Source organism: Vigna umbellata, chromosome 1 (assembly GCF_029865625.1).
Source record: "Vigna umbellata cultivar VRB3 chromosome 1, Vumbellata_1.0, whole genome shotgun sequence".
NCBI classification, from domain to species: domain Eukaryota; kingdom Viridiplantae; phylum Streptophyta; class Magnoliopsida; order Fabales; family Fabaceae; genus Vigna; species Vigna umbellata.
The window spans coordinates 108,473,342-108,500,457 of NC_142165.1; the positions used below are offsets into that span (position 1 = coordinate 108,473,342).

At 32.2% G+C, this 27,116-nt stretch overlaps 3 protein-coding genes and 2 pseudogenes across 7 annotated transcripts; 2 read left to right on the forward strand and 3 right to left on the reverse strand.

The window, feature by feature from the left end:
* Window positions 1-1,599: 1,599 nt before the first annotated feature.
* Window positions 1,600-3,317, forward strand: LOC124824726 (putative aspartic proteinase GIP2 pseudogene; annotated as a pseudogene).
* A 1,971-nt stretch (window positions 3,318-5,288) lies between these two features.
* Window positions 5,289-7,031, reverse strand: LOC124824701 (putative aspartic proteinase GIP2; annotated as a pseudogene).
* A 142-nt stretch (window positions 7,032-7,173) lies between these two features.
* LOC148207087 (uncharacterized) lies at window positions 7,174-10,324 on the reverse strand. The gene is made up of 2 exons (XM_088105508.1): window positions 8,529-10,324; window positions 7,174-7,676 (listed from the first exon to the last, which is right to left on the reverse strand). The coding sequence occupies exon 1, from the start codon at window positions 10,277-10,279 to the stop codon at window positions 8,588-8,590; it is 1,692 nt and encodes a 563-aa protein (XP_087961634.1). The 5' UTR covers window positions 10,280-10,324; the 3' UTR covers window positions 7,174-7,676; window positions 8,529-8,587.
* Window positions 10,325-17,523: 7,199 nt separating this feature from the next.
* Window positions 17,524-19,684, forward strand: LOC124824725 (stem-specific protein TSJT1). The gene is made up of 5 exons (XM_047297220.2): window positions 17,524-17,798; window positions 18,765-19,005; window positions 19,082-19,202; window positions 19,303-19,412; window positions 19,507-19,684. Exons 1-5 carry the CDS (start codon window positions 17,596-17,598, stop codon window positions 19,540-19,542), a joined length of 711 nt encoding a protein of 236 aa, XP_047153176.1. The 5' UTR covers window positions 17,524-17,595; the 3' UTR covers window positions 19,543-19,684.
* Window positions 19,685-21,390: 1,706 nt separating this feature from the next.
* Window positions 21,391-25,904, reverse strand: LOC124824723 (pfkB-like carbohydrate kinase family protein). 5 transcript variants are annotated; one of them, XM_047297217.2, is made up of 11 exons: window positions 25,840-25,904; window positions 25,292-25,449; window positions 24,539-24,615; window positions 24,308-24,417; window positions 24,092-24,206; window positions 23,410-23,472; window positions 23,133-23,296; window positions 22,677-22,738; window positions 22,280-22,346; window positions 21,729-21,923; window positions 21,391-21,652 (listed from the first exon to the last, which is right to left on the reverse strand). In XM_047297217.2, the coding sequence occupies exons 2-11, from the start codon at window positions 25,383-25,385 to the stop codon at window positions 21,625-21,627; spliced, it is 975 nt and encodes a 324-aa protein (XP_047153173.1). In that variant the 5' UTR covers window positions 25,386-25,449; window positions 25,840-25,904; the 3' UTR covers window positions 21,391-21,624. The 5 variants fall into 5 exon arrangements, with proteins under 5 accessions (XP_047153173.1, XP_047153174.1, XP_047153172.1 ...); XM_047297218.2 differs by having other exon boundaries at window positions 25,821-25,891; XM_047297216.2 differs by having other exon boundaries at window positions 25,735-25,870.
* Between the last annotated feature and the right edge of the window lie 1,212 nt (window positions 25,905-27,116).

Consider the following 27,116-nt stretch of genomic DNA (forward strand, 5'->3'; position numbering starts at 1 on the left):
TTAAAATTCGACGTCAATTTAACTTCTTCTGATATGACGTCGTTTGCGAATTCGCCGTTAAAAGTTTAAAATATTCGACTTCGTACATGATTTTTTACTAGTGATAAACTTAAACTATATAAAATTCGACATAAAAAGTTTGTATATTTATAAAACAAATAAACATTTATGAGTTTGATTCGATTTTGAATATTGTGTATTGAATGAGTGTTGTATATTAAATAAATTATTTTGACAAAATTAAAGAATAGTTGGTAAACAGATAAATCATACTTACAACAAGTTAAAATATGAAGAAGATTGAAGTGTATAGACATTAAAAATAAATAAAAAAAACTTGAAATTTTTAATTTTCGATTCATCGTCAATTTCAATACTCTTGAATATAACTTATTAATATTGTCTTAAATGATCCGGTCTATATTCTAAATTTAACATCTCTAACCTAAAATATCATACACCTTTTTCATATGAATTATTTTACTACTAGAGATCAATTGAGTTACATAAATATCTATTTTTGTTTTAATATAGAAATTTCTTTTATTATGATAATTTTAATGTATCAAATTAGATATATTTCCAGAAATTTCTCTTCGTAGTTCGTTAAGTAATATTTTGTAATAACAAAATTATCACAGTCTTAATAAATCGTGGAACTTGTTTAATTTATCAAGAAACATAAAATACTCTAAATTTCTTTAAACAAAAATTTAATTCTATTCAATAATCTAGAAAAAAACACGTCTACCAGTATATTTTTAAATTTGTATCCTCGTTATCATTATGTAGATTTTTTCATGTAGATATTTTGTCAAAGAATCATCTTAACCCTCCATGATAAATTGTTGAAAAGTTGGGTACCCTCGTAAACTTGTAATAATTTTTGTCTTGCACATGCTCCCTCAAACAATTATTTTAGTCTCTTTGCAATAATTTGGAATTGTAATTGTTATATAATTAATATAAATAATCAGTAGTTAATTATCAAATAAATAACAAAAATACATGTTGTATATGATTTTTAAATATGAATCACAGAGTTACTATATCACACTCATCCTTCAATTTTCTTTAAACAACATAAGCATCTTCTAAAAATATTTTTCAAAAAAAAAAATTGACATTTTAAACAAAATAAAGCACGCACTAAATTTTATATTTGTAACATTCTAGATTTTTACAAATGTTACAGAAATCTTCCATGTTTTAAAAGATTATATCACCACGCTATATTATATCATATACACATTCTCTTGAATTTACTCAATATGATATTTAGCAATTGAGAAATAGTCGGATTGTGAACATAAGCATGTGAGCTAATTTTTTTTATACAGCCATATGTTTAAAAATTTTGATGGTTACAGTTTATTTTTGAGAGTAAATTGAATTTCAAGAATTGTAAAAATATGTTTGTTTAGAGGAATACTGGGTGGCAGAAACATACTAATAACTCACAATTGAAATTAAAAAATAAAAATAAAAGAAAATTACTGTAATACTGTTATAAGATAAAAAAGAAAAAGAAATCCTATGAGACTTGTGGTTTTATTTACATATTTATTTATTGTATGCAATGTTGATGCAGCTTACGCAAGCACCAATAATGGCAGGTGTTTCCAAACAAAATAGTAATAACTTTACTCTAAGGGAGAGAGGCCCACCACAAAAAAGAAAGGTGACGTGTCCATGCCCACACAGACGAGATAGAAGATAAGGACACAGCCACAACAATGTTTAACCAAACCATAATTCATTCTCTTTCTTCTTCTTCCATGGCCTCTTCTTCTTCAATGGCTTCTCTTCTTCCCATCATCATCATCTCCTTCCTCTTCCTCTTTTCACTCTCCAACGCTCACTCCCCAGTTTCCTTCACAATCCCTGTCACAAAAGACGCTGCTACCCACCAATACCTAACAACCCTCTCCTACGGCACTCCTCTTGTTCCCACCAAACTGGTCCTTGATTTGGGAGGTTCTTTCCTCTGGCTCCACTGTGCCTCCCGAAACACCCCTTCGTCTTCTTCCCTCACCACCCCTCACCGCTCCCTCCAATGCTTCGCAGCCAAAACCCACAAATCCCCCAACTCCTTTCTCTCCGGCCCCGTCGACCAGCACCACTACCAACCTTGCCAAGTCTTTCCGGAGAACAGCATCACCGGAACCATCGCCACCGAAGGAGAACTCGTGGAGGACCTCATCGCCCTTCAATCTGCGGAATCCAAAACCATCCACGAGCACCAGAGTCGCTTCACGTGTTCCCCTAACTCCCTCTTGCATGGCCTCGCCACGGGTGCCAGAGGCATGGTTGGCCTCGCTAGGTCCCGCAGTTCGCTTCCCTCCCAGGTTTTCGACAACTTCAGCACGCAGCGAAAACTCACTCTCTGCCTCTCCTCCTCCAAAGGTGTTCTTCTCTTGGGGAACGTCGCTTACGAATCCGAGATTCTCAAGTCTCTAACCTTCACACCCCTCGTCACCGGTTTCCCCTCCCTCGACTACTTCATCAACGTCAGCTCCGTCAAAATCAACGGGAAAAGGTTGTCCTTGGACGCCTCGGAGTTCAACGAGCAAGAGGGTGGTGGAGGAGGGGCTTTGACTCTTATAAGCTCAATTGTGCCCTACACCACCATGCAGAGTTCCATTTACAACTCTTTCAAGGAAGCTTTTTTGGACGCTGCCCTGTCCATGAACATGACCAGAGTGGCCTCCGTGGCACCCTTTGAGCTCTGTTTCGGTTCCTCGCAAGTGGGGTCTTCTGTGCCGGTCATTGAACTGGTTCTGCAGAGTGAGATGGTGAAGTGGAGCGTACATGGGAGGAACTCCATGGTGAGAGTGAGCGATGAGGTGTCGTGTTTAGGGTTCTTGGATGGAGGTGTGAACCCGAGAAATTCCATTGTGATCGGAGGGTATCAATTGGAAGACGTGATAGTGCAGTTTGACTTGGCCACTTCCATGGTGGGATTTAGTTCTTCACTTCTCACCAAAAATACCAAGTGTTCCGATTTTAAGTTCGGTAGTTCCATTCCTGCAGAATCCATCTGAAGATTGACCATCTTCTACATCTAGCTCTAGTAGTACTAAGGACTAAGTCCTTCTGTTTGATTTATGTTTCTGAACTGAAGCTTCTAAATTACCAAGTTTTCTTGTCCAATTAAGTTTCTGAAGCTTCTCAATTTTGTAAGAACTTGATTTTTGGATAGTTTTTTCCTTTTTCTTTGTTTATCCTGCACTATTGGTTGTATTATTTAAAAGATGGTGTTGAGAGATATTATGATCTTATGATTTGATGGCACTTTTGCGCCACTGTATTTTTGACATTGGAATGGGAATATTGGTTATTATCGTGTGCTTAAAGAATTTTGTTAAATTGCAAAATGGAGGAAAATATAGTGATTGGATTCGTATTCTACCCCTTTGATAAAAAGGGCATCTCTGATTATGGAATTTGGACACTTACGAAAGGATATCATGAATCCATTGTGTAGGGCAAAGAAAAGAAGATGTGGTTCACATAAATTCAATTCTTTTCTTTTCTTCTTTGTTACAAAAAGCATGAAGTTACACGATTGGCTGAGAAACAAAGTTGCAACAATGATGACGCATTGGGCCAGTGAAGTGGAAGAAATTATTAATATCATGAATGCTGCCACATTTCATATAATGGTTCTTTACCACCTTCCGTCCTCCAATCAATTCTCTCTGCAGTCACTTCTGCACAATCTGGATACTTTATTGTTACACTCATAGTTCTCTACTGAGGAACTAGTTTCTGCAGTTTAATAAAAAGAAAATACAAAAATTTCAGTTGATGAAAAATGAAGTGGAACTTTTACTAAACAAAATAAATGTTTAATTACACGAAGTCCTTTCAGAGAAAGTGTCTTAATTTGGCTTTATTTTTAATTGTTTTAATTTTGCTTCTAAATTCGTTAACATGCATCAATCAATTTTTTTTATACTGTTTAAATCGTTAATAGTAATTGTTTAGGCATGATTTCGTGATAATTTATGTACATGTAACATCAGGATTTTGTGATTTGAAAATTTGGACTGATAAGAAAATTAAAAACGGATTTAGAATAAGGGCTTTCTATGGGATTATGTGCAAAGTGAAAGTAAAAAATCAAGTTTTTATTAACAACGAAGTGCAAGTTTTTATTAACAACGAACTGAGTTGGATTGCTGGTGGAAGGTGCATATGTCTTCAATATATATTAATGTGTGTAGATTTTGAATTTTTGTCACTTTTATGCTATTCCCATGATTGTTGGGTTTAGGTTAGTATTTTTTTAATGTATTTTGTCTTTCAATGTTATGTTTTTTTTTTTGTAATTTTTATGTAATGTGATTCAGTCACTATTGTTTATAGAATTAGTTGACAATGGTGATCCACCGTTACGTGAGAGTGTTAAAGTTGTGGTCTCCATTTAAATCGATCTTTTGGTGTATTTATGGTATATGTTTTATATTCTTTGGACATTTTCATATTTTATATGGTTATATATATATATATATATATATATAACTTGAGATATATATTTCGAAGTGATGTTTTATCATGGTGAAAATTTTATAAATAATGGATCACTCAAATATATGAAAAAAAAGTATTATTTTGTCATGTGATTCGGATAAATAGAACTACTTTGAGATTTTGTCAATTTTGAGAAGATGAATTATGTTAATGTTGAAGAGATGTAGTATTCAATAGGTTAAAGTTTTATGTTAAGGAAGATTGAAATGGTTGTATGATAACAAAGGTTTATGTGGTGAATATTGTCATACTCAATGGTCAAGTTTACTTATATATTGTATAACTTCAAATAATAAATATGTTCAAATATTTTTTCTCTAAGAGTGATAGCAATAAAAATAGTTGTACATATGATATTAGGGAAGATGATGAATGTGAACTTGAAGTTGATATGAAAGAGGAAGGGAGGAAGAAAATGAGAAAAAAGGTTAATTAAATCTAAAATAAAATTAAATTCACTTATACATTTTTTATTTATAAAATACATTAATTGGTCTAATTAATTAACATCCTAAAAATTTATATCAATATTAAATTGATATCAATAATGTAAATAGCATTATTCCAAGGACATTATGTATTTGGAGTATAACATTTTAAACAATTGTTGTTATGTGGAAACTTTAATATAACAAATTAATATTTTTAAAATTTGTAGGTCATATTATAATTAAAATTGTTCACAAGTAAACGTTTTGTAAATTGAAAGATAACCTTTAACTTCAAAGAATAATTGAGGTAACAGACAAAAACCACGAGCCTTTATTAGTATACAAAGATGTACAGTACGACGTAAAAGACAGACAATGAGTGATAGATAACTCCTGTGCTTTTAATGTTGTAGAACACGATTTAAACATGGGAGCACGTTACGTTTCGAAGTAAAAGAGAGGAGCTAAAGCTTAATCTTGACGAAGCCTCATCAATCACCAAAAGATTGTCCTCTAACTGATGCCCCTCAATAATAGATGTTTCAACAGAAGACAGTTTTGCTTTCATCCCTCCATTTACAAATGCAAGACACGCAACATTTTTGCCTGCCATCACCATGGAATTGGCTCCATGAATACTCCACTCCACTCCCCCAGCTAGCACCAGGTCAATGACTGGCACAACCAGACCAGTGACAGAATTCTCAATGGTGCTTGAATCGAAGCATGCATCAAACGGTGCCTCTGATGCCACTCTCTTCATTCTCCTTCCTGCTGCCTTCTTCACAAAATCTTGCACAAAAGGTTTGTAGAGAAAACTATGCAATTCAGTCCATGGAGTCACAGTGCTGATTTTCGTACCCCCATTTCCATTCTTGTCAATGGACAGCAGAGAAGGGTTTAAGTTGACAACATGGCCATCGATCTTTATTGATCTCACATCAATGAAGTATTCGATAGAGGGCGCACCTCTATAGACACAGCAGTAGTGGCAACGGGGTTGACAACAAGGGCGATGTTTTGGAGAAACTTGGATTCAAGTTGAGAATGGCCACCAGCAGCAGCTCCAATGAAGATCTTACCAAATCCTTTCAAGTTATTTGAAGGGAAGCAGAGAAAGAAGATGGGAGGAAGCTTATTAGCCAAAACAAGTTGTGATGGAAATGAAAGTTTTGACCGTGAAAAGCCTACGATCCCTATGGTTCTTTTGGGTAAACCTTGCAAAGCACGGTCAGAGATGTCAACATCCAGATCAACGCAGCCAGCAAGAAAGCCAGGTACGTATGTGGGAGGCAAGGATATCACGTCCTCGACCATTGAATTGCTGGTTCTGAATTGACCTAATGGGTTGCTCATTGTCATAACACAATCGTTGATTGCACAACCTGGTTTATAAGGGCCAATGCAGCCAGTGGCAATGCATGAAGCGTTTTAGGGGCATTTCTTTGACTCAGACAACTATACACTTGGAGGAAGAGTTGTAGCGTTTTGTGCTGCAGTCGTGCCAGAGGTTCTCTCCGCCAAGATCAATGGCGAGATCTGTGTTGTGTTGGGGAGTTCCTAGGCCAATTGTGGTGTAGAACACATTGGTTTCTGGGTCTTTCTTAATTGGCAAGACGAGGGGTTTTTGCTTTGGATGTCGATTCAAGTGGTAAGGGTAGACAGGAAACTGAGAGAAGGGTTACCGAGAGGAGGATGAAATGAATGACTGCAGGAGGAGAAGATGGAGCCACTGTGAGCATTAGCTAAAGGGATTGCTCTGCGCCGTTCAAAATGTGGACTAGGTTTTAATAGCAAAGCACTTCCAATGTGTAGGTATAATCTTAATGACCATACTTTTTTGTCAAAATGGGTAGATCTGCGAACTAAAGATCCCTGGATATGAAATTAAAATCCCAACAACCTACCCTGCCATGTCTCATCAAATATAAACGATCCCTCCCATTGGCTATGGCTGACATGCTATAAAGGGTGTTTCTTCCAGCGCCACATCAATTTTTTGAGTATTTTCGTTTATTTTGAAATGAACTTCTTCTACATTTGCGGGGTGTAGAAAGTTTAGGCTGTTATAAAAGAGACTACGCAGCACTGTCATTATTAACCCAGTTAAAGAACAGGGCCTTCGGGGACAGGCCATGACGATCCAAACCCTGGCCAGCGTCTACTGTTGGGAGCTATGATGATTTCGTTAAAAACCTCAACAATAGAGCAGAGCCAATATAGATCGTCAATAACGTGAGTAGAAAAACAAATAAAGAACTTGAGAGAAAACGTTCTACTCTAAGAAAAGCTGTAAAATGCAGAATGTAAGAGTGTCTAAATATGTAGTGTCACGTTTCTAATACCTCTATTACAGTCCTTATATAGCTAACTACCTAAGTAACTAATCAACTACCAAGATACTGTCTATAGCAGGTCAGCTTAGTGCCAAGAACAAGTTAGCTTCCCGTGCAATCAGTCCTCACAGTATGCTTCTGCTTCAGTTTTTCCAGGTAACAAGTCAGCCAGCTTCTTAAATTTGCCTCTTAGAGTTCTTTGACCGCTTGTCCAGGTAAGCTTGACAACTAAGCACAATACAAATAGACAGCTTTGACTTCAGTTATCCAGCGTGGCAGCAGGCTTGCAAGCCTTCACAGCAGCTGCACTTTCTCCAATTCTGCCAATCATCTCATCCAGCTCATACTGAAGCCAATTGCTCTCTCAAGTGCACTGCACAACTCAAAACAGCACCAAATCACTACCATGAACTTGCACATCAAAGTTTATTAACAAAATATTCTACATATTGTCTAGAATTAAAGCTACAAATAACAAGAATAAACTGAAAGTAACGTAAGCTCTACTACTACTTAAACTATACTGCTAAAATAGAATGAGGACTTTAAACTACTCTTAAAACAGAAAATGGATCCTAAAAACAGCTCTACAACTTTTAAAAACAGTAAGAGAAAACTAAAATCAAGGATAACTAAAGCAGCAGGTAATATAAAAACGCACATAAAAACTAGAATCAACAAAATATGATTAGTAAACTAAAAAGGAAAAACAACTATCTAAGCAAATTTGAAATGCTAAGAGAAATCTAAAAACAAATCCAAACACTAAAAACAGTAAAGAATACAACATTTCACTATGAGTTGCTCATTGTCATAACAAAATCGTTGATTGCACAACCTGGTTTATAAGTGTCAATGCAGCCAGTGGCAATGGATGAAGCGTTTTTGGGGCATTTCTTTGACTCACAAACAACTTTACGGTTGGAGGAAGAATTATAGCATTTTGTGCTGCAGTCGTGCCAGAGGTTCTCTCCTCCAAGATCAATGGCTAGATCCGTGTTGTTTTGGGGAGTTCCTAGGCCAATTGTGGTGTAGAACATATGGCTGACATGCTATAAAGGGTGTTTTTTCCAGCGCTCTATCAATTTTTTGAGTACTTTCAGTTATTTTGAAATGAACTTCTTTTAAATGTAAAAGATGCATTCCAAGATGAATGAATACATTTGCGGGATGTAGAAAGTTTAGCCTGCTATAAAAGAGTACACGGCACTATGTCATTACTAACCCAGTTAAAGTAGTGGCCTTCGGGGACAGGCCCTGACGATCTAAACCATGTTCGGCATTCTAAACGTTGATCTTTTCTTTGTAAACCATATTGTATAAAGAAACCGTTGGCTTTAGTCCTGAATTTATCATCTTTTCTAAGAGAAGCTCTGCTTCCTTCCACTTTCCATCATTGCAAAGAAGCCCTATGGTTGAGCAAAAACTGGCCACATTGGGGACCATTCCATTGTGAACCATTTCATTGAGTAGCCTAAAAGCCCTGTAAGAGCTTCCTTCTTTGCAGTAACCATGAATCATCATGTTAAATATAACATTGTTTGGTTCGAAATGCAGCTCCCCCAATGATTTGAATAGTTTTGAGGCTTCTTTCATGTTACCAGTTTTACATAACCCATGTATTAAGACACTGTATGTGTGTACGTCTGGAACCAAACCAGACTTCTCCATTAAAGCATGCATTTTGCGTGCTTTTTCCATATGATTTAGTCTTGCAAAAGCATCAATCAGAATCGTATATGTCACTTTGGAAGGAGCAAAACATCTCTCTTCCATTTCCTTGACCAAGCTAAGAGCTCCAGTTAAATTCTCAACCTTACAATACCCTGCAATCAGAGTATTATAGGTTACTAAAGTTGGTGAAAGTCCATTTGACTTCAATTGACTGAATAATCTAACAGCAGTGTCTATTTTTCCAACACCACAAAAACCGTTGATCAGTATATTGTATGTAACAATGTTAGGACTGAGGCCAACTTTGCTCAATCGATGAACTAACTTTATTGCTTCACCGAACTTCTTCCCTCGACACAGCCCACCTATTAAAATGTTATATGTCATAACCCCACACATAACACCTTTCTCACGCATTTCACCAAACACCTTAAAAGCTTTATCCACCATCCCACCATTACAATATTCTCCAATCACACAGCTGTAGGAATAAACATTTGGCACTATTCCACTTTGCTTCATATTCTCATACATCTGAAACCCTTCCCTTTGAAGTCCTTGTTTGAAAAACCCGTTCATTAAGACACTATAAGTATGTTGATTAGCAACTACACCCAACCTATCCATCTTGCAAAACAACTTCTTCGCCAGCATGACATCTCCATTCTTGCAGCACCCATCAATCAACGTAGTGTATATAACAACATTAGGAGACAAACCAAACTCCTCCAACATGGTCACAAGCCGAAACCCTTTCATTAAGTCACCAACCTCACAACAACCTTTGATCATAATCCCAAATGTGTAGGCATCCATAACAACTTTAATCTTGAATTGGTTAAAAACCCACCAAGCTTTATCGAAACAGTTTGACCTAACGAGCGAGCACAGAAGATTGTTGAAGGTGTTTGATGTAGGAAGATGACCCTTGTGAATCATCTGGTGTAGAAAAGTGAGGGCCTGATCAGGGGAGTGAGAATGAACATAAGCATTGACAATTGTTTCATAGAGAGGAGCATAAGTTGAAGAAGAGGTGAAATGGGCTTGTGTTAGTTGAGGTATTAAGGAGGAGGGAGAGAATGTGTAGAAGGGGATTCGACCAGAGATTAGACGCAAGATAAGAGATTGAGCTTGGGGTAGCATGTCATGGGATAGGAGATGGTTTAAGATGAAAGAGATAGAGTGAGGAGTGTGATGAAGGCCCTCATAGGTTGAGGAATTGAACAACAAAAGTGCTTTTGGTGGAGGCACTTTCACCATTTTTTGGATCAGTATCAGAGTTTTTTCATGAGACTGAGACATCTTTCTCCAACCCTTCCTACGTCTCAAAACATCACTGAACTAAGCTTGTTCCGATAATTTTATTCTAGAATGCTTTTTCCAAAATATATTTTATATGCTTTGAAAAACTTATTTCAAAATCCTATTTTAGAATTATTTTTCCAGAATTTATGTTCTCAAAATCCAATTTTAAAATACATGTTTAAAAAATTATTGAGAGCTTATTCTATAAGACTTTCATAACAAGTAATCTGAAACACGGGTCATTTTAAAAAGTATGGGAATGCGATTAGAAATTTTGGGGGTGCAAGAACAAAAGCCGCTTTAGTTTTATATTTGAGATCGAATGAGATTATTTTGTCAAAAAAAAATTGGCAGGGTTGATCTATAACGAACATATGTCCCAGACCCAAATTGTTCAATGCACTCATGATACTATTCATTTTTTGGAATTGCTTTTTATGGGGAGAAATGAGTAATCTAGTTATTATATGGTAATGTTTTTTTTTTTTTTTTACTTATAAGAGATTTATTTCTTCCAATTTTAAATGAACTTTTTTTGTATAGGATGGTATCTTTATATTCTTTAAATCGTGGTTGGGTTTAAATTTCGATCCAAATTACATAAATACGTTAGAAAACCTATATGGGAAATTTTTATACAATTTATAAGGTATGTTGAATTAAAATTTTAAACTCTCAAGGAAGCAACCGTCGAATTGAAATGCAAATTCTTAAATCCCACATATCTAATTTAGCAACTTTTTTAAAAATTATATATTTGTTTTTCAAATATTTTAATCATATTTATTTTATGTTTCAATTTCAAATTCATTGAAATAACATTATTAGAATAAAAAATTATATTTAATATGTTGTATGTTTTAAACTTTGAATTTTTTTTTTTTTTGAAAAAACGTTTTAAACGAAGGATTGAGTATTTAAATAATTCAAAATTTGATGTAGCATGGACCCTTCAAATAATCCAAACCCGTGACTCAAATTACCCTTTCCTCTCGAGTTTTCGATTCCCTTCTTCATTTACGTTTTTGCTTTTAAAACAGTCTTTAGCTACCCTTCTTATCTTTTCTGGCACATATTCATGTATATCCCACGCATCACACTCAACATCATTTCAAACCAACTTTAAATATGTAGCAATTAACTTTAAATATGTTATAATTTTTTAAGTTTATTAGGTTGATAAAAACATCAATAAGTAATATGCGTTCTAGTGTTTGTTTCTGATAAACTATTGTGACATTTTTTAAGTTTGACGATAGACATTTCTATAATGAGTATTAAATTAGGTTTCACTAATTTTCAACCAACTTGTCTAATTATTTAATATTTTGTTGTATTAATCTGATTTAAGAATCACAAAAGCCAAACATGTAACTTGATTTCTTAGTTAAACATCAATGTTTGGCCTAACTTTTTCATGAATGATATCGTTGTCATCTCAATTTGAAGCTATCTTCCAATAAATGAGCATGTTTAGGTAAGTGACATTTGACGTTGTCTTCGTAATTATATAAATTCTTGCACCATGTGCGGTTCAACAATCTTGACTACGTTGATTACGATTTAATTTTCAATCGCTTTAAGCAAAACTTAATTTAATTCTTAATTATAAAACTTTGTTAAGACAACTCTTTGCGTATCTTTCGTTAGGTATAAACACTTATTTTTTTTCATATATAAAACTATAGATATTTTTAATTTGAAAATGAAAGAATATTGTCTTCCATGATAAATACACTATCTAAAAGTCGATGTTTACTTGTGCATGGAGAAGAAAATATAAGAAAAATAAAAGTGCAAAAATAAAAAAAAGAAGAATGAAGAGTGATCGAAACCAACGACATGCCAGAGATTTTCTTCCATACACCCTGGAAGGACGGCGATAAATCATAATTTTGGTCCCCTCCACTCATCTACAATTTATATAAAAAATTAACATATATTTAACTTAAATTATTACAAAAATAAATTTATAAAATTTCTATTTTATATAATATTTAACTTTAATTGTTTGTATTTAATGTAAGACTTTAACTCACATTTAAATTATTTTAAATATTATTTTCAATGGGTACTACAATTCGTTGTCCACAGGATATCTCCTCTCATGTCATTTTATAAAAATTTAAAGTATTTGTTGTGTCGACATCAATGTCCGTGGATGCAGTTTTCGTATATATTATTTTTTTTTCCTGTGATGCAAGCATGTTGATTTTCAAAGCAATATTAAAGTGGAGGTCTAATGTACATCATTGCGACATTTGAAGAAGAACGCATAACCTTAGCTTCTGTGTGGACGTGAATTAAGTGTTCCATAATTTAAATATAGGCACTAACTATCTAGATTAGCCTCACCATAATTTGAAATGCTCTATTGTAGATATTTTTTAAAAATAAAACTGTTTCTGCTTAATTGAGATGAGATACTGCTTAATTGAGACGAAATATCGTCTGTGTGTTGTTTCTGTCTCCGTTGAACGTTCACTCAACTCCTTGTTTCGATAACCGATAGGTTGGGAATGACCTGTAGAAGATTCTTTGATGCTCAAGTCACTTTTCTCTGAAGGTCTTAAGTAATTTAATGATGAGTCAAAAATGAGTTTATTTCGAAATTAAACCTCTATTTATAAAGTTTATAAAAATCTTTATTTCTTAATGATCATTAATATAAATCTTAACCATTCATTAATAGTCATTGTAATATTTATTGTGTTTTAACTTTACTCATATTATCCAAACGGTATATTCATTTTTTTCCAGTGCAATAAAGTTACATAGTGTCTATTTTTTGTTGAAGAATAGAACAATCATATTTGTAGAAATCAAAGAAACAGATTTATTCTATACCGGATAAGTAACAATACGCAATGGTGGGGAGACGAGAGGGGTTGACAACTTTCTCTATGACTATTTAAATAAGTAAATGCAGACATATTCGCTTATCACCCCAATGACCCATTTGTAACAACTTGACTTTTTTTAGTATTCTTTTTTCTAAAAAAAAAAGCAATATTAATCTAAAATAAAGTCAATCATTTTTAACACGATAAGCTAATTCTTACGTTTCCACACTAAAGTGAGATATATGACTTTATTATTTGTCCATTTTATGCCCATTGGTGTTCCAAGAGTACCCTTTCGACTCCCCGGGGATAGAGATGCAGTTTGGATTGATATATAGTGCGACTTGTCAGATATAGTAGGTTATATGGGATTTACCCGTTTTCTCCCCCGATCGAGATATCCCCTCTTTCACCCCGAAAAGAGAATGATCGGTGAAATTCTTTTCTCTACGTCTACGACTCGGTTCTTTCAAACCAGCCGACTATGGTACCCGATCGGATTTAGGCTCACAATAACAAAAACTAATAAAACAAATAATATATTATACGATGATTATTTTGAAATTAGTGGCACGTGAAGACGTTCCCGCGGTGGAAATTATGTATGTTGTTGTGCCATCCAAGAGATGTTTTTTGTTTGATTTTACAGTGAGAAATTGAGACGTGGTTTTGAAAACAAGGGCTATTAATGAATACACGTGGCTGCGATAATGTGTGTGGGTAATAATGAAAAGCAGAGTAATATTTGGTCATTGTCGCAAATTTGCTATGCGCAGTTGAATCGGGCCCACACCAACCACCACACTCCTGTGTTTGCTCTCTCAATTTGTATGCTTTATGGACACTGCTATACTATGCATTAGGAAATTAATAAAATTTAGTTTTATTATAACTTCTAGAAAAATACGAGACTTTTAATTGCAGTTTAATGTATTCCAATTTGAAATGGATTTTCAAATATCGTATTAAAAGTTAATAAGATTTCAAATTGAAAATTTATAAATAAGAAAACAAATCGAAAAAGAAAATTCCAGTAAAAGGGATGAAATTATAAACAAATACACTTCATTCTAAAGCATATTAATTATCACTACATCTAGTCCTAAATTATGTAGCTGCCTTTAGTTAAATCTATAAAAGCGTAACAAAGTTTATAATGTTTATTTTATTCTTCTGAAATAATTAGACAAATACAAATTTAAATGACTGAAAAAATTTCTCTAAAATTAACATCAATGTTAAGTTTCTTTAAAGTTTGAAATAAATGTTTATAAAACAGGTAATGTATTTTTCTTAATAGTTATTTACAAAAACATAATGAGATTTTACACTAAAATTGATTTACATTAACTTAGACTTGATTCATAATAGTTAAACATTTTATAAATAATTGTGCAAAAATTAATGATTTTGTTCCTCCCAACATATGAAGATCTTTAAAGAAAAAATATTTTCTAATTTACATTTTATAAAAAAATGACTTTTTATTTATTTTAATCCTTATTTAATTTTAGTGGTTATAAGTTAAAGAAATATTGAAGAATTAAATTGGAGAAGATTAAAAATCCGTGGGCGTGTGATAAAACGGTGGGCGTGGGGTTAGTTAGATTATTAAAGGAACAGAAAACAAGGCGTGTTTATCCACAAAGAACAACCTCCACGTCACTTTCTTACTTTTTTTTATTCCAACTATTATTCTACTTTTTCAACCTTCACTCAACTACGTCATTCAGATTCTCCAATTAAATAGATCTATTTCTATAATTCAAAAAGAAAAGTCATCTTTAAACAATTATAGGTGATTAAATATATATTTAAATTAATTTCAATTGTAAACCTGTATTACTTTTGTTCAAAAGTATTTTTTATTTCTTATTTAAAATCAAAAGTAAAATTTTATTTTAAACTATTTGTCGTTGTCCCATCAATAAGTGTTAAAATATTATATGATTAGATTAATGTTAATCAAACATCACCCATGGTTTTCATCATAATAATTCTAAGCAGTCTTATTTTTTCCTACGTACATATAATAATAAAATATTAAAATTTAATTTGAGTTTAATAATTGTAAGACAAATTTTATTTAAAAACAAAATTTAAACAGACATAAAATAGAAAGGCTATATATAGTGAATATATTTCTGTTTGTTATTTTATTGAAGTTTTATATCATTTTAAAACTCAGTTTCTCTTAATTTTTTCAAGACCAGAGAAGAATCGGACTATTATAATAGTATCAAGTTACATATTTTGAGGAGACACTGACACGAACATCATCGTCGACCAACCAATCAAAAGTATGTTTCAGTAAGTATTTTAATGGCTTAATTACCTACTTAGTCCCATGTTAGGAGGTAATTTTCTGTTTAGTACCCGGTTTTAAAAATGTAGGTACTAAACATTTTTAACGTCCTTAATTTCTCGCATCAATTATAACGCCGTTAACTGGATAGGATTGAATTGATACAAATTTCAAAACATAGGTACCAAATGTTTACATTTTTAAAACTGGGTACTAAACAGAAAATTACCTCCTAACATGAGGACTAAGTAGGTAATTAAGCCTATTTTAATTCCTATAAAGACTTTCATTATTTTATTCATTTATTGTAAAACCCAAGGAGAATATATGAAAACTATTATATGCTCACAAAACCTAAATTAATTCATCTCTTTTATTCTCTCCAAATACATCTATTTGTTACATCTACTACCATTCTCTCTAGGTACTACAATTTTATTTTTTATAACTATAATAATGAGACTACAGTTTCATTAAATTCTAAGTTTACATCAACCTTTATCATAATAAATTTGTTTCACATTAAGCAGAAAATAATAACAATTATTAATTTGATATATTTTCTCTATTGATTTCTTTTATGCATACTATTAGTCTGTCTTTATAAAATACATTACTAACAAAAATTGAATCGGACTTATTTCCCATAATTTATCAGAAAATTTAAAAGTGTACAATTTATTCATTTAATGTATATTATTTTTCTAAAGTTTGTGTCATATTTTTAATAAGAAGCTTATAAACTATCCCAACATTTCCTTTATGTTGATTTTTAATGAGTTATAATATATTTAGAGGTCATACTTATTAAACATTTTGTGCTTTTTTTAAGAAGGATTTTGTTGATTGGAGTTTGATATTAATTTTTGTCATAATTATTGTAACATTTTGTTTAATAGTATAAAACTATTAAATAAAATATTATAAAATTAAAAACAAATAATTTAAAAAATATACGATATTAATATAGTTATTCAGGGTAATAATTATAGTAATATAATATATACACATAAAACTATAAAATTATTTTCCTGAATTCTTCCCTTCCACAAAAAAACAATCAATCATTTATCTCATCATCTATGAAATATTATTACAAAAGAACAGCAAAACATAAAAAAATATACAGGGTTATTATAGTTATTAACTATAATAATAACTATAATAATTAGTATTTTATTAATTTTTATTATCAAACGTATGTGTTTTTCTAATTTTTATTAATACACGTGATTAATTTAATTATTATTATTATTATTATTTGTAATTAAAATTTTTAAATCATCCTTATAGGTAGTTTAAATTTTTAAAATTAAACTCTTCAATTTTCCAAATCTTTGATTAATATATATATATATATATATATATATATATATATATATATATATATATATATATATATATATATATTAATCAAAGATTTGGTAATATGAGGAGAGATAATGTTAATTTTACCTTGAAACTAAATTCATTATTTAATAAATTTCTAAAGCTTAAGTGCATCAATTAATAGCATTTATACGTACTCTTAAAGTTTTTTATTGACTATCTCATTTGAAGTTAATTAAATACGTACTTAAATATGTTTATATTATCTAATTTAGAAAAAGAAGACTGAATTAAAATGTTAAAGTTAAGGGTGATAAGAAATGAACATCATGTTTTTAACTGCATACTTATTCAACACCACAAAACAACATTTTTGTTTTAAAATATGAAATATTTGCAGATGAATGAAATAGAAAAATTAAAAATGTTAATATTTTTTAAATATTAAATAGGTGTAAAAAAAGATTAAAAACGTGTATGTTTATAATTTTCCAAAATTAGCACGACGAAATGGGTTGAACTGTTATATCATGAAAGGTTAGGGGAGGACGTGGCAGCAATATGAGTCGTAGGATGAAAGTCGCATTGAATCAGGCTGCGGGATCCATTCGCTGATGTTGTCGGATTGCAGTAACGCCGATTTGGGTCCCACGTGTCACCTGTCTAAACTCATCAATTAGCATCATTATTAGATACTCTTAAAATTAAATGACTAAACTACCCTTCCGGCTCCCTCTATAAAACCAATGAACACGCGCTCCTTCTTCCCATCCCATTCTGTAAGAAGATTCTGGTGAATGCGTAGAAAAGGAAAATAAACAGTTTAGGGGTGTAAAATGTTGGGTGTGTTCAGCAGCTCCATCGTTTCGCCGCCGGACGAGCTCGTGGCCGCCGGCAGCCGAACCCCGTCGCCGAAGACGACGGCGGCGGCGCTGAGGAAGCGGTTCCAGGAGAAAAACGCTTCCACAGTGTCGGTGGAGATCGGAGAGCATGTCCACCTAGCTTATACCCATCACAACGAGTCGCCGTTTCAACCCAGGTAAAATAAACCACCGCTGCTCCTTCCTTAATCATTCAACTTCAAAAATATTAATTATAAACTTTAGAAAAAAAAAGGTAATTCGTAAAATGATCGTATGGTTGATGGTGCCAAATCTGATCGTCGTGACTCACACACGACGAGTTAGTGAGTGAAATAACTGTAGTTACTGGTTACCGTGGTTGGTTCTTGCGACACGTTGCAAGAACTATGAAGTTGTCAGATTTACTTTTTATTTTTATTTTTTATTTTTAAAATGGTTTTATTTGAATAAATAGGTAAAGGTAATTGCTAATTTCAACTTACAAAACTCAAGTTTCTTTTTAATACCGTATGAATTTGTTTATTTTTAATTCCTTAAAATGAAAAAATATATTTTCGTATTTCTTTATAATATGATAATGTGTAAGATTGATTTCAAATTTTATTAAAAGCATTTATAATCATGTATCGAATGATTGCTTGAAAAATGAAACTATAATATACGAATAGGTTTAAATTTTATTTAGAGACTTTAAATTCCATTTTTTAGACCTCTACGTAGTTTATTGCTTCTATCGTCCCCGAAGAGAATATTCCAAGTGATTGTCTGTGACTGTGATAAGTGAAAGTATAGTTGAATGGATCTGATTATTTTATATGTTCTGATTTTACATGGGGCAATTGGACGGCCCAATAGGCTCCATGGTTCCATGATGGCCCAACGAGTTTAATCAAGCGTACCGGATCTGATTATTTCTACGTAAATCTAAATCTGAACATTCTGCGATCGTTCAGAATATTTTTTGTCTGTACCAACTAAACCTATGTCTTATCGAAACGGTTAATAGGTTTTTGCAGTCAAAACCGGAGATTAGTCGCAGGAATTGGGCAATGAAAAGTTAAAAGTTTTTTTCTTTTTATGTATACGAATAAGAAGAAAGGTTAGTTTGGTTTGTCTAACTAAGTATTGAGTGGAAAATGCAGATCTTTTGCAGTGAAGGATGAGGTATTCTGCTTGTTTGAGGGAGTCCTTGAGAATTTGGGGCACTTGAGACAACAGTATGGACTGGGGAAGTCAGCCAATGAAGTATTGTTGGTGATTGAGGCTTACAAAGCTTTGCGTGACCGAGCACCTTACCCTGTTAATCACGTTGTTGGCCATCTCAGTGGGAGCTTTGCGTTCATACTGTTTGACAAATCCACTTCCACCCTGTTTTTGGCCTCTGTCAGTAATCACACTCCCACAGCATACACTGTAACTTGTCATTTCTTCCTCATTTTGATTTTATTATTTTTGGCAGGATCAATATGGTAAGGTACCTCTGTATTGGGGAATTACTGCTGATGGCTATGTAGCATTTGCTGATGATGCAGAATTGCTTAAAGGTGCTTGTGGCAAGTCACTTGCTTCTTTCCCTCAAGGTGCTTAACTTGTATCACCATTCCCATTAATTTGTTCTCAATATGTTAAGAATAAAACATTTTCTCTCATTGCTCAAACTCTTGCTCTCTGATTGGACAGGATGTTTCTACTCCACAGCTGTTGGAGGATTGATGTGTTATGAAAATCCTAAGAATAAGATCACTGCAGTTCCTGCTAAGGAGGAGGAAATCTGGGGTGCAACCTTCAAGGTAACAAAATGAAACAAATACATTATTCTTTAGATCAGTGTTAGTGTCTTTTGATCTCCATTGATGAACTGGTTGAATGATATATATACATCAGGTGGAAGGGCCAGCAGTTGTTGCAGCCAGACAATAGAGGTTCCTTTGGAGAAATAACCACTGCAATGAGGCATATGAATGGAGTAGCTTAGTTCTATCAGTATTTTTCTTATCAGCACTTGGTTCTATCAGTGTACAGTAACGCTTGTCAATCTAATAAAAACTCCTCTGCTTCTAAATTTCCTTCGACCATTCTATTTCAAAATTTCAAAACTACAAAAAATCAATTTCATAGCATTGCCACTGAACAATACAAATTGGACTTAGTATCCTTCACTTTTGCTACACTTTTTAGCACGTGAAGAGATTCGAGTTTTCTGCAGGCGAGAACGCGGCACAACGTGATATTAAAGTTCCATTCCATATTTGGTTTCGTTTTAAAAACGGAACAAAACAGGACACACGAATATGGCAATGAAGAAAGTAAAAATAGGAGTATTTGATTCATGAAAAATAAGAAAGAAGTAGAAAATTACAAAATAAGATGATTAATTATTAGGTGTTAAAGAGGGATTATGTTGTTTAAAATAATTATTACTCCTTTCTACCAATTTGGGAGGAAGTAAAAATAAGTCTGACTCACTTTTTTTATTTCTCTTTCTCCTAAAAATGCCTAATTAATTTCCATATTTCTTTATTTTTTTTTCTTACTTTACCTTTTGAATAAAAAAGAATATTTTATCTAAGTATTCTTTTAATAGTAATAAATATTCTCTATCCATTTTGTCTGAAAGATTTTGTCTATTATTCATTTATTACTTTTTAAATATTTATTAAAAGAAAAATTAAGTTATATATGCGAATATTTCTATTTTACTTTATTTTTTTAAAATTATTCTGTAAAATATAAACTCAAATAAAGTATTATCGTAAATCACTAGTAGTCTTTCTGCGAGAATAATTATGGCAATTATTTTAACGTTAGACCTAATGTAATTTTAGAATTGACTAGAGTTGTCTTACTACGATTCAATATTATACTTTTAAAAAGTACATATCTCATAACTTGTGTTACTTTTAGAACTTGTTTTAATATTTAATAGATTGAATTTTGTATAATATAACAGTGTTACTTAATTTATATATATGTATGTATATGTGTATATAAACTATTAGAACTTGTGTTAATCAAACATTATACTTATTTTATTTTAAAATTAACTATGCATGCTGGTAATATTGATTTATTATCCTTGAAAATCATATTGATGTAATCTTCAAAGACTACTGTAGAAGATGCAATTCATAGTTGGAGAGTGATAAATTAGGTAATGAATTCAATGATTATTTTTATAGTACACATTATTACAAGGAGTATGTTGGTACTCGATAAATTACAGTAAATTTTAATTTATTTAATCTTTTTATTAGTTTTTCTCATTTAATATATTTTCTTATTATTTTTAATTTTTTAATTTTACAGAAATAAACCTCATTTTAATATTACAGAGACTCAATTTGTTAGTTTTTATTAAGTTACTTTTTTTGTGCAATTCAAATTAAAACAAAATTTGTATCTAAGCTTTCATACAGTGTTACGAAAAAATTACACACAATAAAAGTTATAAAGTATTTTAATGCAACAATAGTTTTAAATTAAAAAAATAAAAATAAATAAATAATAATTTTGTTTAATATTCATTAAATTAATTAATTTACAAAAATAATTTCTCCAGTAAAAAATGAACAAATTTAAAAAATAAATAAAAACACTGCAAAATTTAGTAAAGAATAAAACTTTGTCCATAAACACAGTTTGGGTTTGGGTCGCTTTTGCAAACTTAAAAACTTAAGTTTCAACTTTTTATCAAGTGCATGAAAATGTAGGTGCTTTTCTGTTTGGTGTCTTGAAAAGTGCAATAAATGTTTGGCAGCTCAAAAAACGTAGTAAACTTTAATAAATGCATTGTGCACGTTTAACGTTAAGTTTTAGCCAAACTCTGTTCCACACACTTTGGCTATCATTGCAAAACAGGCAGACATGTTTTAAATATTCAAAATAAAAAAAGCAGACCAAAATGGGAGAAATAAAGACAAGAAAGAAGAAAACTCAACAAAGAAAGAAAATATTATTGCAGGATACGTAAACTTGGTTGCAACGGTGAGCATCTAGAGTGAATTAACTGGCAGGAGAAATGTCTTCCAAACTGCAACAAAGAATGCAAAAGCTTAAAGAATATTTGGTCACAATCCCACAAACAATTTCGTCCTATAATACACTACCTTTGTCCCAAGCATTCAATGATGTCACCAGTGACTGTGGATCTTTTCTTCTTTAGAAAAGCAAGTGATGCAGCCTTCCTCAATATAGCAGACCCAGCAATGCATCCCAAAACTGTTGGATTTTTACAACTGAGATTCGAGTTTGAATCAGCAGCCAAGATATGTTGACGTGCCCATGATAAGAAGACAGCCACACTGCACCACTTAAGATAAGCATAAAAAAAACTTCATGTTCCAACTGCACAATTAATGATATCAACTTTACTTCAATTCTCAGAAGAACTAATGAAGAATGCATTAACAGCATTACCGAAATAATCTCCTTCCAGAAGTACTTTTAAGTATTAGATATAGTTGTGTTCCAGCCAAAAAGATGAGGATATGATTTATTCATTTAAACAGGAAATCAATATTCTACTTGAAAGTTCATCAGCAAATTTGGCACTAGAAAAATCAACTACTGAAAATAAAGAAATTTCCATCTCACAGAGAAGAACCACCCAAACATAATATAGCACACGAGAATTTTGAAACAAGAACAGAGGACTTGCCTTCCAGAAAGGATATCACCTTGGCCACCGCAACGTCTAGGAGAACCATATATGCTCACTGATTTGACTGCATAAATGAAAATAATACCACAATCACAAACGACTTCTTAGCATTTGCAAATCTCTATTAATATTCTTTATGCGGATACAATTTATCCACTGGAGTTGTTTGTACCATGACTAAATTTTCTGGTCATGGATAGAACATTTTTGAGTTCCAAAACCTGCTAAATTAATATAGCCATAGGAGACACCCACCACGTGCACCGAAACAGACTAATTTAAAATGAAAGACTTCTTTGTTGCCATTGCAGAATATTGTTATTCAAGCAAAATCTTTGATCCCCCTCCTCCAAAATAAAGAACAAAATAAGACCTATATTGGTGAAAGAACTACCTGTGTCACCATCACTTACAAGATCAGAATTTCCTTTCCTTAAGATAGTAACACCGCCAATCCTGTTCATTAACAACAGTCCATAATTGTAAATAAAGTGGAGCATTGAATCACAACATAGATAATAGTGAGAAATAACTACACATTGGGGATCAAAGCAAACTATTTAAGCATTACGCTATTATCTAACTCCCTTTATTGTTAAAAGATATTAATTTTCTTTTAGCAAAATCAATCAGAAGGATTATATACTGCTTTTACATATTACACAGACTCGAGTGAAAACTAACAGATGCTTTTTTACTACTCTGTTAGTCCAAGTACATGTGTGGATGCACAGAATTTTACAACTCACTCGTTGTCTGGATACATGTTTCATAAACATCATAACACAAAGAGCAATTGTCTGACAGCATTGACATAAAAAAATCTAGTAAGTTGAATCGAGGAACTTACTTTTTGGCAAGAGATAGCAGTTGTTGAGGAGCATCTACATCATTTACTTCAGAACTCAGTACTTTCTGAACAAGACGCTTATATTCATTGACATTTGGTGTTAGAACAGCTAAGGGATAGCCACGAACAAGGTCAAGATTATTTGTAACAAGAAAAAGACCATCCTGAACAACACCCAGAAATTTAATGAGAATGTTCAAACATAAAAGTGAAAAAAATGAGAGGATTCACATGTTATTCAACCTTGTGCTAGATATCTAAAACTCAATATACCTACCCCATCTATAACTATTGGGATATTTGACTGTCTTGCATGTCTCATGAGTTCACTCACACAATCCTGACAATATTGAGCAAATGTTGAATTAAAGATGGTGGACAGAGGCGGAAAGAATGTCATGAAAGCATATAAAACAATACATAGAACTTAAATAAGAAAAATATATTGTCTACAGCACAAGTTAAGGAGAAAACCTTCCGTACCAAATAGCATTAAGTTTCAAGAATTATGCCTTACCACATTTGAAGCCAAATGAACGTTTCACATGTATTAAAAAAAACCTTGGGTTATTCTCCAGTGGCCTGTTTCCAAATGAGTGCTTTTTGTCTGTCACTATATCATAGTTGTTTTGTTTTGTTTTTTATAGAATGATTCATAGTTGAAATTAGCATTACATGAATGAACTAGATACATCAAACATGTTTAATGATAAAATGGATGGGGTTTACCATCCTAACGTTAACATGTTACAATTATGAGGGAATGGCATAGGGATAGCGAAGCCCTGAAATAGGATCGCACCTCGTAGTCAGAAGAAACACAACTCACTGAAAGACTAAATGCATATGCCTCACTGAGAATTAGAAAGAAAAATTATGGATTTAAGATAAAACTCGAAAAAGTAAACACCGTGTGTAATAAAACAGGTACACAATGAAGCATTCAGGAGAAAACATACCAGAAGAAATGGGTCTCTTCCAAGGCCTGGACCAACAACAAGGCAGTTAAATCTTTCCATCCACTTATCAACTTCAGCAAGAACCTTGCTTGTTATGGATCTCTTGTTTTCCTCCCTGAAATTAGTCTCTCACTAAAAACAAAACCCACTTGGTTTCGAAATGTTCATACAGGGGGGCATAATATAACATTAACTATACAAGACTGGATGTTATACCCGACATTATAAGATTCTTCCAAAACAGGGTGCACAATCAACTCGGGACTGTAGCTTTTGATGACAGGAGCAGCATCTTTTGTACAAAAAACATGGGACAGATCTGCACCCTGCATGAATTGGAATATAATGGGATAACTTGAATTGATAGAAAAGTTTTTCTTTCTTTTTCAGATCAAGAATTTAGTTAAAAGGCAAAATGTTAGATATGAAAGGAATGCATGCGCTAACAATTTTTAAGGCCGAAATTGCAGCAAAATATGGAGCTCCTGTGTATTCACGGCACCCTCCAATAACAGCTATATTTCCTGATTTGAAAATAACAGAAGGAAACATTAGACATGACTTCTTTTTCTTCAGCCAAAAAATAAAATACAGGGTTTGGTTTTTCTTTTGGTGTGCTACAAACTCAATTTGAAAAATAAACCCAGTTTCATGGCATGTTTGGATATCCTAAAAAATAGGTCTGCACATCAAAATTTTGTCTGAATACTGAAATTTTCAGAAATAAAACTAAGGTTGCCTCGCAAATTCACTTTGAAAACTTAAGCTTGGTTAACTTTAAGCTGAACTTAAGTTAGCAAACTTATATCCAAACATGCACATTGTATCCCAAGTATTACTCTCACATTGTCCTCGAAGTAAAACTACATATATGAGTAATACTCCAAATACGAATATCCATCAATTTAGTCCGTAAATTCATATATTTCAAACTATCAGGAACCATTTTAAAGCTTTTTTTTTTAATATTTATGAGACTACTTATCATAACTTTTATTATTTACACACACACACACATATATATATATATATATATATATATATATATATATATATATATATATATATATATATATATATATATATTCTGCTTTAGACACCGTTTAGGAGCAAGAGTAATAATCATGTACTAAAATTGTGGTTTATTCTCTGTTAATAAAATGGATCATAGAAAGATGCAATGCAAGGATGTTGTTATACCAGCCTGGCCTTTATGTCTGGTAGGATCAAGGGCAGGAGTAATTGCTCGAATAACACTCTCAGAGTCAACCTCAATAGACCTTAGGGCTTGCATATCTCTAGAATGAGGTCGATGATCAATGGAGCCTTCCAGACACCTTATCAAGAATTGTTGTCTTCTGAAAACAGGAGAAGAAGCCAATATGCAACTTTTTGCACAGTCCAACAATAATCGGGAATTCATGCAATCTTTCATTAGCATGAGCAAACAACAATCCCTACTAACACAACACAGACACTTTTATCTCTCAGAAATTCGGAAGAGTTAACAGTGGTCATAGCCAGAGACGAGTTTAAAAAATGCCCATCTCATAAAAACTAAATTGCTAAGTTAATTTCTTCTAGTAGTAAGCATGCCGACATTATTAATTTCTTCAACTAACCAATTGAATTCAATTTCTTACCAGAAATCTTTGAGAAACACATAGTTTGATTGAAGCGAAATAGAAGTTTAGAAATTGACGCAGATAAAGGGTAAAAAAGAGGATACCAGACAAACTTGGCAATACCTGCAACTCCCACTGTTCCAGAGAGCTGTCGATGTCTATGGTTATGTTACGATGACTCAGCTCAGTTCATTATTCAGACTGGTAAATTATTGGGCCAACGAAATTCGATTACTGCACAAATTGGTCCATTCCGAGCAGCCAATAATTTAATATTGGCCCAATGTAATTTCTAAAGCCACCCCACCTAATTTCTAAGTTTAACTGCATTTGTACTTTTGGTTTTTTACTTTTCAGAGATACCCTTCTCAGGATATTAGTACCACAAGAACAATAATATTTTGATAACTAAAATAACTATTTAATAATTGAATAATTTGTTATTATATTTATATATAATAAGAAATTTCTCCTTTTTCAAGTATTTTTGTAATTATATAGATCCTTATAATTTTAGCCTTTTTCTATTTTTTTTAAAATCAATTAACTACTTACAGTAAAAAAATCCCAATAATAAAGTTGTAAATAATATTTATTTTATTATTTCATTTTTACAAATTTAATGATATTTATATGAAATAGTTTATATTTTTATTAACAGAAAAGATAGACACATATGTGAAATTAGTCCTAATATGGAACTGTTGATCAATCTTCAAAAAACTTCGAATCATTATCACTTTGACATGTCTATCATATGTAAATAGCCACATTTACCAAAATTTTAAACCTATCTAAAGGAAGAGAAAAAAAAAATCAATTTCATATCTCAGCTTTAGCTTAATTTAGAGAAATGTTTGGTCAAGAAAACATTGAAGACATTAAATACACACAATCTTATATCCAATTACAAGTGTTTCTTAATGCAAAAATAAGAATAGATCTAAAAGTGCAGATATTTTAAGAATAATATTTAATTATTATTTAAAAAGTCTTATTTCCTAATCTAAACACTTTTAAATTCAAGAAAGTGAATATTAGATGGAATGACATACATTGTTAATTGACTCACATTAACTAGTATTGTCACTGTACCAATAATTTAATTGACTGTTGTGATAAGAAATTATACGAGATAATATCCATTCATAATTTAACCGCAATAAAAATATTTATCTGTTATTCGTGTCGTTATATATATATATATATATATATATATATATATATATATATATATATATATGGGGTTTGCTAACGCGCGTACGCCTGTTTTTCAGTTGGTACATTTTAGTAATGTGTACCGGATTTTAGTAGACAAAAATATCCTTGTATACCATGGATTCTAAGTTTTAAGGTTAAGGGTATTTTAATAATTTTCATTCTCAAAACTAAAAAAAAAA

What these genes read in the sequence shown, in the direction of transcription:
- LOC148207087 (XM_088105508.1), bottom strand. Translation starts at nt 10,279, where the DNA reads ATGTCTCAGTCTCATGAAAAAACTCTGATACTGATCCAAAAAATGGTG.
- LOC124824725 (XM_047297220.2), top strand. Translation starts at nt 17,596, where the DNA reads ATGTTGGGTGTGTTCAGCAGCTCCATCGTTTCGCCGCCGGACGAGCTC. An exon ending in CCACCCTGTTTTTGGCCTCT is followed by an intron (nt 19,006 to 19,081) that starts GTCAGTAATCAC and finishes TATTTTTGGCAG; the next exon opens with GATCAATATGGTAAGGTACC. An exon ending in ACTTGCTTCTTTCCCTCAAG is followed by an intron (nt 19,203 to 19,302) that starts GTGCTTAACTTG and finishes CTGATTGGACAG; the next exon opens with GATGTTTCTACTCCACAGCT.
- LOC124824723 (XM_047297215.2), bottom strand. Translation starts at nt 25,532, where the DNA reads ATGCTAATGAAAGATTGCATGAATTCCCGATTATTGTTGGACTGTGCA. An exon ending in CAGACATAAAGGCCAGGCTG is followed by an intron (nt 24,616 to 25,291) that starts GTATAACAACAT and finishes TTTTCAAATCAG; the next exon opens with GAAATATAGCTGTTATTGGA. An exon ending in TCCCAATAGTTATAGATGGG is followed by an intron (nt 23,297 to 23,409) that starts GTAGGTATATTG and finishes GGTGTTGTTCAG; the next exon opens with GATGGTCTTTTTCTTGTTAC.